This window comes from Cupressus sempervirens, chromosome 9, assembly GCF_028749045.1.
Source record: "Cupressus sempervirens isolate cs-2001-9-10 chromosome 9, ASM2874904v1, whole genome shotgun sequence".
Taxonomy (NCBI): Eukaryota; Viridiplantae; Streptophyta; class Pinopsida; order Cupressales; family Cupressaceae; genus Cupressus; species Cupressus sempervirens.
Window position 1 is genome coordinate 321,180,376 of NC_143126.1, and position 12,953 is coordinate 321,193,328.

The 12,953-nt window shown below is 37.1% G+C and overlaps 1 protein-coding gene across 2 annotated transcripts in view; it reads left to right on the plus strand.

Annotated features, from left to right (window-relative positions):
- Window positions 1-12,953, plus strand: part of LOC149538660 (paramyosin-like protein) — a 263,507-nt gene that overhangs the window by 103,914 nt on the left and 146,640 nt on the right. For both annotated transcript variants that reach the window (XR_016356086.1, XM_089799989.1), the window contains exon 12: window positions 7,046-7,125. Coding sequence is in view for 1 of the 2 variants with exons in the window: in XM_089799989.1 (XP_089656115.1) it covers window positions 7,046-7,125 (80 nt within the window). In the remaining variant the exon portion in view is untranslated. The remainder of the gene's footprint in view (window positions 1-7,045; window positions 7,126-12,953) is intronic.

Genomic DNA, 12,953 nt, shown 5'->3' on the forward strand with positions numbered 1-12,953 from the left:
TAGAGATGTTGTATCAAAGATCATGTATGATGTTGGTGAGCCGGCAGTTGGCATGGTTCCTGCTAGTGATACTACTCCCTTGGTGATGTCTTCGAAGGTAGTAGTTAGTTCCAGCTTGGTTAGTGATCGATTGCAGTTAGTTTCATCTGGGTTGCAGTCTGAGCCACTGACTAAGATTGGCGCATTCTATCGACATTACACTGTGAGGTATGCTCATCAATTTACCTTTGATGACCATGTTGATGAGATGATGATATGGAGATATACTTTGATTCCTAGTGCTTGTCATCAGTTATGGGATGGTTTGACGCCACAAGATGAGAGTTGTGATGGGCATGACATGGCAATAGGTTCTGCAGTTGATAGCTTGATAATACATGACTTAGAGCAGGAGTTTGGGAGTGATGCTTCAGCGGTTGTTATTGATTCTACTCCTTTGGTTATGACATCTCCTGACTTAGCTGGTGATCAGTCACAGTGGGTTGTATCACTTGTTCATGGTGAGCTGTTGACTGGGGTTGGTTCTTTTTATCGGCATTATACTGCAGGGTATGTACATCAGTTAGCATTTGATCCTTGTGTTGAGGAGTTGGTGGCAGGCAGATTTGGTTTGGGTTCCATTTCTTGCTGTTTATCTTGTGATGTCTTTTCACCATCAGTGGTGCATGGGAGTTATGGTTATGAGACAGTGGCCCATAATTTACAGAGTTGTGTTAACTGCAGTAGATGTACAGTGTGTGGATTCTTTGTATTTGGTGCAGTTTCATGTGGGAGTGGTCACTGTTGTTGCAGAGTTGGATTGTACATTCCATATAGACCAGTGGGATGCGTTGATGGTATTTACTGTGTTGGCAGTTTGGGTTATCTACTCTACTTGGGTTCTGATATTTCGAGAGCTTGTTTCTCATGGGTTCCTGACTTTGGAGTTTGCGTGAGTTGTATTCGCCAATTTGATTATGGATTTCTCTTGGTTAATTTTCAGAGGTTGTTGCAGGAGCCTACGTTGACTAACAGCAGTATAGTTCATGACTACATTTGGGATCTAGGTGGATTGATTGGGTTGTTGTTCGGCCATTGCTTGGGGACAAGCAATTTTGGGAAGGGCGGACTGTAATGTCCCCTTTTTAGCATTCATAGCATGATGTTGTCGTTAGCCTATTTCCCCACGGTCCCGTAGGCTAACCAGGACATTAAAGGGGCTTAGAGGCCATTTGGCCTAGATAGTTTCAGTTGCACGTCTTTCTGAGAGGTTTTGAGGCAACTTTGGGCATACTTACTATTTATAGTAAGTCATCTTGGATATGGTCGAACATCCAGTGGCAGCGGTATGTCGATGGTAATTGTTGAAAATCGACAAGAAGACTTGTTTATCATTGATAAGATTTTTTATGCATTGATAAAGTTATTTTATAAAGTTAAATTTAAATATTTAACTTTATTAATGCATAGACTATAGTTTGTGGGAAATATTTAAATTAAAAGAGTCCCCTTTATTTTATAACACATTGGAGACATAAGTTACATAAAGGGAGTTATCTTTTATCCCACATTGAGAAAACGAAAGATGAAGCTCTTGTGAGAACACTATAAAAGAAATGGAAGAGCTTCTATTTTAGCATGCTTGGGAAAATCAAAGAAATTGGAAAATTTTCTGGAGATCATGTCTCAATAGTTTGAAGGACGAAATCCCTTCAAGCTTAAAATCTTGACGCCATTGAAAGATATGGTCTTGAGATTCAACAGGGTAGTAGTTTGAAAAAAGCAGATACGAAAAAGCAGCCCGAAAAAGCGAAATCGAAAAAGCAGCCCGAAAAAAGTGGAACCGAAAAAGCAGGCGGAAAAAGCAATCCGTAAAAGCAGTTCAAAAAAGCGAATCCGAAAAAGCAGTCGAAAAAGCAAATCGGAAAAAAACAAAGCAGAAGGGGCAGCATTGTAGAAAATTATTACAACCATCTACAATTAGGTTCTTCACTTCTCATTTGGCATATTTTCTGAGAAATGTAGGTTTTCAGCTGAGTACAAAATATAGCATCAACACTTCACTATTTTCATATTGTACTTGTCTTTGTTTGCCATTTGGTATTATTGGTATCAAAGGAAGGCAAGGATTTTGCAATTGAAAGAGCATTGTAATTTTTAGACTATCTATATTGCAAACCTAGAGTTTAATGATCAACTTATTAGTTTGCATGCCAATTGTTTGACAAAATGTCAATTGGCTGTAAGTTCTCTTTTTGGCATAAACAATGTCATAATTTTGCATACTAAGTGTTTATATTAATGCCACTTGGTTGTAAATGCATAATGCCATCTTAGGTTGCATCCAAAGTATTTGTCATAATCACTAGTTGCTGTAGCTGCATATTGTAAGTAGTTTATGTCACATATTTGTATTGAATATTGCCAAAATTAGTTGCACATTCATGTTAGGTCATTGTTTAGACAAATCTGGAGTCTTCGTAAGCATTCTCCTTGATGCAAATCGAAACAAGAGTTATTGCAGCAACCTGAAAAGTTATATCAGTCATATGACCCCTTGTATGCAAAGTGTTTGACAACATTCCTTGAGCTTTCATCAGCATTTTTGAGGGCAGATTTGAGGAGGGTCATTACAGTGGTATCAGAGCTTGCTTGCAAAGTGTTTGACGAAATGTCAAACAACTGAAGTATAAAGATTTTTGGTGTTTGAAGAAGTTATAACCTATTGGAGTTATTACAGTAAGAGAGCAATGGGACCCTTGGAATCATCATTCCAAAATCAAGCTAGATACATTGCTGATCAAGCGATAACTAGATGCATTTGTGCAAACGAATTGTCATTTAATGTTGTTCGCTCACCGTATTGGGAATACATGGTGAAGGCAGTTAATGAGGCTCCAAACGGGTTCAAGAGCCCTAGTTATGAGAAGATACACACCACTTTATTGGATGATGAGGTGGTCTGCGAAGAGAATGCCATGTTGCCTGCCCATCAAGGATTCCTGGGTCGAAACAGGTGTGACAATAATATCAAATAGATGGAAAGATACAAGGCACCGTCCATTGGTGAATGTTATTGCAGTTTCTACAAGAGGTGCAATGTTTCTTAAAGTCTTGGATTGTGAAAGAGAGGTAAAGGATGGTCCTTTCATTGCGAATATTCTCATCCAAGCTATCAAGCAAGTTGGCCCTCAGAATGTTGTTCAAATAATAACCAACAATGTAAAGAATTGTAGGGCTGCCGACTTATTGGTTGAGGAGCAATATGAACACATTTTCTAGACACCTTGTGTTGTGTACTCACTGAACCTAATGCTGCAAAAAATTGGCAATCAGATTGAGTGGATAAAAACAATGTATGAAGAGGCACAAGATATCCAAATGTTTGTCACGAACCATCATATGACATAAGCCATATTCAGACAATTCTCGAAATTGGAGCTCTTGACGGTAACTTGAATTGTTTAAAGTTTAACATGTTTTAGAAATCTAGTCACTTTAGTAAACTTTCTATGTTTTCAAAATTTTAATCTATTATTATTTTGATTTTAAAATGGGTTGTTGAGATCCGCTTTGCCTGGAACAATATTCTTTTGAGATGCCTTGTTAGGCTTAAAGAGATATTGTCTAGAATAGTAACTAGTTCCAATTCGAGCATTTGGAGGGAATCTAAGTTCCAAGGCAGCTGCCATAAGGGGATTGATACTAGATGAGTCTTGGTGGGATTGTGCTGAGTACCTTCTGAAGATTACTGAGCCTATATTGAGCATGATCTAATACACTGACATATGATGGCATTGACTCCATGATTGAAGACATTAGAAATATCATAAATGAGAAAGAGCAGGATCCTGATGAAATGTTCTTCAAAGAGATACTAGTAATCATGGTAGAGAGATGAAACAAAATGATTACCCCTTTGCATCTACTTGCCTTTGCATTGAACCCCAAGTTCTATAGCCATTTGGTCCTCAAGGGGAGTACCATTAGAGTTGCCCCATATACAGATCTGAAATTGCTCAAGGGTACAAGGCAGCTTTTCGAAGACTCTTTTCTGAGCATCTACGACCAATAGTAAGGTTTGAATTTATGAGTTTCGTGAGCACCGATGATTGTAGTCTTGACACTCTTGAAAACAAGAACAATGCTGATGCTCATAAATAGTGGTACTTCCATTGAGAAAGATACCAACACTTGCAGCCCATTGCCATCAAAATTTTGTCACAAGTTCTTTAATCATAAGAGTCTAATTTCTAGTTTTTTGATGGTAAATTTGCAGATCTTGATAGGTTGTTAGCTCATCATCATCTGAGAGAAATTGGAGCACAGACTCCATCCATTCAATAAAATGCAAGCGACTAAACTCCAAGAAGGCAGATAACTTGGTGTTTGTGCATTCAAACTTGAGGCTCACAACTCACAAAGAGAATACCTACAAAAAGGGGGAGACAAAACAATGGGATGTTGAACTAGAGGTTGTAGAGTTGGGACCACTTTGATGCACTTGCGGTTGAAGATGGTGATCTTGAGATACATAGTGATGATGGAGCTGATACTGAGGCTACGACTGAGACTGCTGATGCTAGTGGCACTAATTGTACTTCTAATCAGCAACTGCCTACTAATGATGAATTCTTTGATGATTTTTGACGAGGCATTGATATTTGATCACATATGAGTCTATGACTGATTAGTACATTACTGATTATTGATTAGTAATGTTGACATTGTTGTTTTAAAGTTTTTGAACTGAAACATTTATGTAGTGGTGTATTTTGACATTTTGTCATGCCATTCGAACAAAATCGTTAATATATGCGGTGGTGTACTTTTCTAAATTGCTTTATATTAGCATAGTGGTGTATGAACTTATTTGCTGTAGCATATTTTTACATATATATAAGATTCTTTTAAAAAATTCTTGTACAGATGAACCCAAATCTTTTTGATCGAATTTTGAACCCGCATCCGAACTGGCAACTTAGATTTACACTATTAAGCAATACCCATGCATTCTTGTGTTGTCTTCTCACTCTATCATATGCAGAAGTGAGTTGGCATACAAGCTCCAATAGTATGAGCCTATTTGATGGGTATCTTGGGAGATTCTTTAGGCACAATAGACTACTGGCTACTAGAATATAGGTGAAGGTCTTAAATTGAATGTAGTAGGTGCCAATCTTTGTGATCTTGGCTACTACCTCTATTGACATTCATTGAACTGAAACATTTATGTAGTGGTGTATTTTGACATTTTGTCATGCCATTCGAACAAAATCGTTAATATATGCGGTGGTGTACTTTTCTAAATTGCTTTATATTAGCATAGTGGTGTATGAACTTATTTGCTGCAGCATATTTTTACATATATATAAGATTCTTTTTTAAAATTCTTGTACGGATGAACCCAAATCTTTTTTATCGAATTTTGAACCCGCATCCAAACTGGCAACTTAGATTTACACTATTAAGCAATGCCGTGTTTGGTGAAGTTAAGCTGGAATACTACTTATTTGGTTCGTGATTTCTTATTGACTGCAGATTTCAATAACCATAATGGCATTCCTGTGCAAGGAGTTTGTATTTGATTTTAGGCAAGACAACTGTTTGACGAAATTTCTTCAGAATATATTGAAAATTTAACACAGAGACTTGATTTGGTTCAAGTTCACCCGGTGTGGGTTCTTACATTGGCCTAGTGGCTAATTTGATTACTAAATGTTTCAAACCTTCATGCCAAAACATGGAATCCGTCATTCAGTTGTTGTCATTGAGATAGTTGATGCAATCAGGAGTCATAGAGACTTTTAAGTATGTAGAGAATTTCAGAATACTTAATCCTGGAAATGATAATGCTATAATCTATTTGGTTTCTCATAGGTATGCCATACCAACTGGGAACCAGGAACAGGAGTTACAAAGCTTGTCTATCTGATGCCAGCTTTATTCAATCCTTTGGTTGATGCCCACCCATGACTGCATCAGGGGAATTCGTTTTTTATAATATGTGCCTTGCAATTTTATCAGTTGGTGGCATGCCTTTTACTAATATGTGTGGGTGCTTTAATTCCTGAGAAAAGTTAGCCAGGCACAACTTGGAGTGGTTGTCTACATAAAGTGTTGCCTTGAATTTTTATTACTTGATCATTCTCTTGTGATGGATTGCATCTACTTGTACATAAGGATTCTCCTACATATTTTCTTAATAGAGATTCTGTTATGAATTTCAGGAGATCAACAATTCTCCTTTGTTGCTTTAGTGCACATCAAAGATGTAAATCGTCAGTTTTTCATTATTGATCTTGTGGCATTTGGGTTTGTTTTTAATTTCTCTAGCCTGAATGAGGATAGGAACAGCTAGACATTGTTTGTATAAAAGATCTGAATTTGATGTTAATTTTGTTCCTTTCACCACCCTTTGATTATTGGGTTGTTGTAGAATTCTGCTTAGAGATTCTAATATTAGGACTTTATATTATGACAAGATTGGTTTCTTTCTCCAAGACCTTAAGAGACTTGGAAGAAAGCTTTCCATATCCATTGATTGAAACAGTAGTAAGGCATTGGAGATATGATATTAATTTAACTAGATATCATTCCATACGTAAGTCAAATATTCTTAACACCTTTTTTAGGAATCTCCCGAGCTATATGAAGTGCTGCACTTTTTACAAGATGAGGGTTGCAGTATTATTGACACCTGATCGCACACCCATATAGTGAGTGGATCTTAGCTGATTGGAACCTTGGTAGAGCTGATGGCAAAATAACATTAGGTTTGATGATCCGTCTTGATTTCTTCCCACAATTGAGAAAGTGAGTTTGACATCTTGCATAGATAAACTAGTGATCTTGGAGGTACTGCAAATATCAGAAGAGTGTTCTTGAATATCACAGACAATGAAACATGAGTTAGCATTACCACTAGAGAATCTACCAAAGTCAAATTGCGCAAGGTTTGCCAAGGTCACATTATGTTATTCATGAGTTTTAATCTCTTAATGACCATTTTCTCATTTCCTTCATTTGATTTGATTGCTAATAATGTAGATTGTTGCTTTTGCAGAAGCTTGCAAAGAAGCACCAAGCAGTAGCATTGCTTCAGCGCCGGCTTGATGACATACCAACTCAGACTGAATTAGTACAGTATGCATGTTTAATGAGTCTCTTTCCTTATGTGATAACTTTTTAGGAAATGATGCATAACAGAGTTTTGTAAATATTAATAAAGCACAGACTAAATCTGTTTGTACAAGCTTTTGAAGTCTTCAAATCCTTTCATATATAGATTTGGTATGTTGATTGATTTGATTCTGACTAAAATTGTTTAGCTCAGTATGTACAGTTTTTTGGACCCATCCTTGTACAGTCAGGATGTAGGAAGAGTTTGCCATGTTTTTTTTTACAAAATATGAATGGTAAAACATAAATCTATTTTAATGCTAAAGAAAGATTTCTCTTGGATCTATTTACATGGATTTGGGATTGTTAGGCAAAATCTGGACAACTGATCACTGTTGGCTTGGATCCAGCTGCATGATATAACTCTTTAGTGGGAAAAATATTAAAAAAATAAAAATGAATTAATTTATATTTTAGATAGATAATTGTGTTATTGAGAAAACCCAATGTCGATGAGCAACCCTGGGTTGTATGTCCTTGTCATTTTGGCTTACTCACCAGCATGATTTTGTTGAGGCATGTTAATGTGGTATCATTGGGCGCCTCCAATTGCGAGCTATAGAAATTGCAAATGTCTGCTTCATTTTCAGTGAAATCTTCTACTAATATGGATAGTGATATTGTTTAAGGTACCCGTCGATTTTGGAGATGAGTAGATGCCTCCTCCATGTTGAGGCACAGACATCCTTGTCATTTGAGCTTACTCACTAGCATGATTTTGGTGAGGCATGTTGATGTGTTATCATTGCATGCCTCCAATTATGAGTTGTAGAAATTACAAATGTCTGCTTCATTTTTAGTGAAATCTGCTACTAATGCGGAGAGCAATGTTATTTTAGGTAATAAGAAACAAGGAATTTTCTTTTGACTGTAAATTTCAACTAGGAATGTTTTGGTTAACAGTTTGTCCTCCTAGTTTGGTTTATGCCTCAACTCTTTAAAATGCCCAATGTTTGGACTTTGGAGTGACAAAAGGATGTTACCAGCAGATGGATTAGTGTAGGTGTTCTATCGCTACCCTCTGAATTGAAAGGTACAGTTCCCTTATCTTGCAAAGATTTGCAATGAATGATGTTTTTAGTAGATCAGAGGTCTTAAGGGGGATGCTCTTGACCAGAGAACAATAGAGGCTAACCAGGATGCCTGTAACCACAAGCACCTCAGATAGATTGATGGATTCTACTAACTTCTACTTCTAACTTCTACTCCTAACTTCTACTCCTACTGTTAAGCTAATGAATGCAGGGAGTGCAATATGAAAACAAAGCATTCATGATCCCAAGCGGCTTTTGGTCTAGACAAAGTTGCCCAACAACAACTTCCCAGCTCACAGCAACTCAAGTTCCACAATACACAATGCAGAGCTAAACTAAGAAGGTGCAATATAATCCAGGAAAGGAAACAGATTTGCAAATGAAAAGCAACACTTCGATTACTTATACTGATGACCTGTACTAACACTCAGATCAGCAAGAAATCAACAACTTCATAAACAAATGTCTTTCAATTCCATAGAAATCTAATCTAACATGCAAATGAGTGACAAACTGTCAACACCAACATGGTAGATTCAGCAACACTGTCATACACATTCTTCAACCCCTGGTCAGCCTCAACCAAGCTCTCCTTTTTGAATCCAATTGATTGCTTCCAATGAACCAAGGGCTCTTTACCAGTCCTAAGGATGCAAAGACTGATGGTAACATCAGCATTCATTTTAATCACTTCCTGGATCAGCGCCAACTCATCAGTTAGCTTCTCTGACTCTGTCTGCATTGAGATTTGGTTTGTAGACACAACCTCTCTCAATCTATGTGCATCCAAATCAGATTGCTCAGGTTCTTGATTAGAGGACCTCGGGCCTTCAAATCTTCAATCCATGCTCGACCAATCTGCTCGAAATGCCTCTCCTTTTGCAACTTCATCAGCAAGTTTTTGTTCTCTTTTGCAATTGGATCAAATGTGCTTGTAGAAGCACTATATGCTGGTACTATGGCAAGGGGTCCAAGCATGGCTCTGATGTAATCAATCAGTTTCTTATTGGAGGCTTTTTGCTATCTTCAATTCCTCCAATCTGTCTTCTATTCTTATGTTTGTGATTTCCATATATTGACCATAGAATCATGTACTGGTGGTGATGCAGAGTACACAACAGAAACTTCTCTCCAATCCAATCCTTTAATATGGATCAACGTGCTGATGTAATATCTACTCAAACTTTTACTGTTCCTCTCCTAGGTTCCCACTTCACTCGTGGGATACAATTCCTTACAAGGTACTACAAACTTCAATATGCTGATCCAAGACCTAGGGTATCCTATACTGGTTCAAAAGAAGGATTTTATGCTTAGTTCCAATCACCAAACATCTCTCAAAGAACTGATTACCTATATTGCAGATTTATGGCTTTTTGATCTTCTTGTAGACTAGGCCTCTCCTAGCAACTTCCCTTAAGACAAGGTTAAGGCTGTGGATCCAGGACTTCTTGAGATGGATTCAACAGGTTCAAACATGACCCTTTCACTTCCCTAAACGTCAATTATCAGTTTCACTCCTGCAACACAAAAAAACTACAAACAACACTTTAGCCTAGTTGATCAAATTAGGCTAGGGCTTGGTAGAGTTGCCTCAGTTGGGTGCATGAAACCAATCTATTGATCTGGTGACCTCCTACAAACAGAGTTTGAACTGTTTCATCAAGAAAATTTGACCCACAACCATCCTTTGCTGATCATACGCTCAAACAGTGCATTTTGAGGCTATATACATGGTTATATTTAGCCTAGGGCATCAAGTTTGAAATAGAAAATGGGCTCTTCCTATCCTGTGCTCTTGAAGTCATAAAATACAACCTATTAACTTGCATTTCACCGAATGGCATCAATTTCCAACGGTGAAATTGAAAGTTAGGGTCATTTCTTTGCTCCAAACCCTTGAATGGAGGGTTTCAGACCTGTACTCAGTAAAAATGATGTAACTCCTTTGAAACTTGATCAAAATCAATCAAACCAAGTGCAAATGAAAGCTAACTCAGAGGACTGACTTTACACATGCATTATTTGGTCTCACCAATCCATACAGGGCCGTACAAGATAAAATTGCTCCAGAAAACAGGTTTTTCCTTCATAAAATGTTGTTACCATCTGTACAACTTGATGATCTCCTATGAGAGAGATGTATTATGTCTTGAATACCTTTACCCAACCGTGTCTTAAATACCTTTACCCAACCAATTCAAACCAACTCTTGATGGTTATGAACGTTGGAAAGTTAAAATAACTTTTCATGACAACTTTTCAAAAAGTTGCACTTAGCAATTTTTGCCAAGAATGACAATTTTTTGCATTTTTTCCTAATGGATACCAAATGATCCCAGACCTTTAGGAATGGTAGGAAATGCATATCTAAGGTGAAAGCAAACTTGTTTTCAGTTATTGGACTCAAAAACACTCAAAACCAACAAAACATAACCTAGTGGACTAAGGACTCTCTTGGTTTATAAAGTGACCACAAAGAGCCTTGTCCACACAAGAGGTTAAACACCCACACAATGGATGGTTGTATCACATTAATCTATAAATCCTCCATGCCATGAACATGAGTGAATGCTCTCTTGATTTTTGAATTCAAACCTCAGTAATCAAAATCATACCTAGCCTTGAACTTCTTCATAGTAATCAGCTGAAGTTTTGTCTCCATGTCTTTAGCCTTGTATATTGAGTTGAGAACATATCGCCCAATCACCAAAGGTTTAGTGGTAGTGATACCAAAACTTGGCTTATGTAGAGTATTCTGATATGATTGTACCTCCATAAGCTGCCTGGCTAACTCCAATAGAATGATCTTGTTAGAAGGATACCTTGGTAGTGTATATGACTCTCCTTTAAAGTAACCAACCTGTAGATAATTGAAAGTTGGAAACTATAGAAAGATGCAACTAAGCTGATTCACCCTGTTCCAAGCTTCGTTTGATAGCCTCCTGATCACCAACTAGCCACATTGACACCTGAAATGTCCAAAGAATGCATCTTGGATTCTCCAATGATGTACCTTACTCTTAGTCAATGTGAATTGTTCATGGTGATTCCAAATGGGAACCAGAGTGTGATCTCCCTTTGTGGATAAGCCTGAAAAAGATCCCATAGTTGCAGCTACGTAAACCAGGTATGAATTCATATAGAATGGCGTTGAAGTTTCCATGTTAAGCAACTGTTCACACAAAGGTGTAATGATGACCTCTCCTTAGAAGATGGGTTCTTCATTATCATAGATTTGGAAAATGAATATGAACATCCATGGTTCAAATTCACCAGATTTGTTAAGGCCACATACCCTGCGGAGAAGGGTAATCAATTCTTTACATTTTGGCGTAAAGTCAGATTTGTGTAGAGTCTTTGGCCATCTAGAAAAGTTGTTTCTTCTGAGAGTCATGTAAAATACATTCATATTGTTTTGATAATCTATCTTTTTCTGGTTCCACAATTAGAGAGTTGTATCCTTTGACAAGTCTACACATTTTGCACTTTGAGGAAATTTGAAAGTCTTTTCAATCACCTCTGGATCTAGACTAATGATAACTTTTTTATTTGAATTTTTGATTGTTTTGGATTTAGGATTGAAATGGTGAGCGCAGACTAAGACGAAATTAGGTTCTAGGACATCTATTGGAAAGTAGATACAAGATGAATGTTACTTTTCTTTGTGTTTCATCTCTTTTCTTGAAGGATTTTCGACCCTTTATAGGAATGTCCAATCTCTGTGTCAGAAACATTTTCTAAGGTAGAAGAAACCTGAGATGCAATTGCATGTGCCAACTCCTTGTCATATTGATACTTCGTCTTTCCTTTTGACTTCGAAAACGGGGGGCATGTCTTGTGCTGCAATGTGAAAATTCCAAAGTGTGAACACATCATTAGAAGATATAGATACTAACTCCATGAGGATATTGGCAAAGATGGATCTTGAGAAAAAATTAATTCGCAATATGGATTAGATACTCATGGAATTTATGCAATTAGATGGATGTGATATGGATAGTATGTGTGAGAGCTAAAATGTGACTTAGGAAGTTGGATAACATATAAATGCGTTTCCATGTAAATGCTCTTTGGAATGCAAGCTAAGTACATGGGAATGCGTTCAAATGACAAAGCTGATTTTGGTATTTAAAGAGTGACCTACCAAAATGGGTTCTCTAGATGTAATTACATGTAAAGTGATTTACATGTAATCATGACTTGATGTAATCATGCAATTAGGTTCAAAGGATGAGATTACATGTAATTGCGGATGGAGAGTGAGATTACATGTAAATGTGGATGGAGAGTGAGATTACATTTAAATACTCTTGGAATGTAATTGCATATGAAAGGAATGGATGCAATGTGCTTTGATATGTGCTGGTGAAATGGTGTGATGCACTTGCATGTAAAGTTGGAAAGTGGAATGGTGAAGAATGATTGTGGATTCTTGGGAAAGAACCTTAAGCCTTTTGAAAAACAAAACAACAAGCAACAAACAAAAACCAAGCACAAAACAAAATCATGCCTTTGGTTTTTGACTCAAAAATGACAAATACCAAGCTACTTTCCTATGAAAATTTGAATTTGGAATTTGGGAAAATTCCAAGCACTTGCAAATGAATGTTTCATCTTATTTAAAGAGAATTTGCACTTTACATGGCATATATTTGGACAAATGTGCAATAAAAAGCCATAATATGCAACAAAATAGCAAGATAAGGAAAGTTGAAAATGTCTACTTACTAGGAGATCAAAGAGCCAAATGTGGAG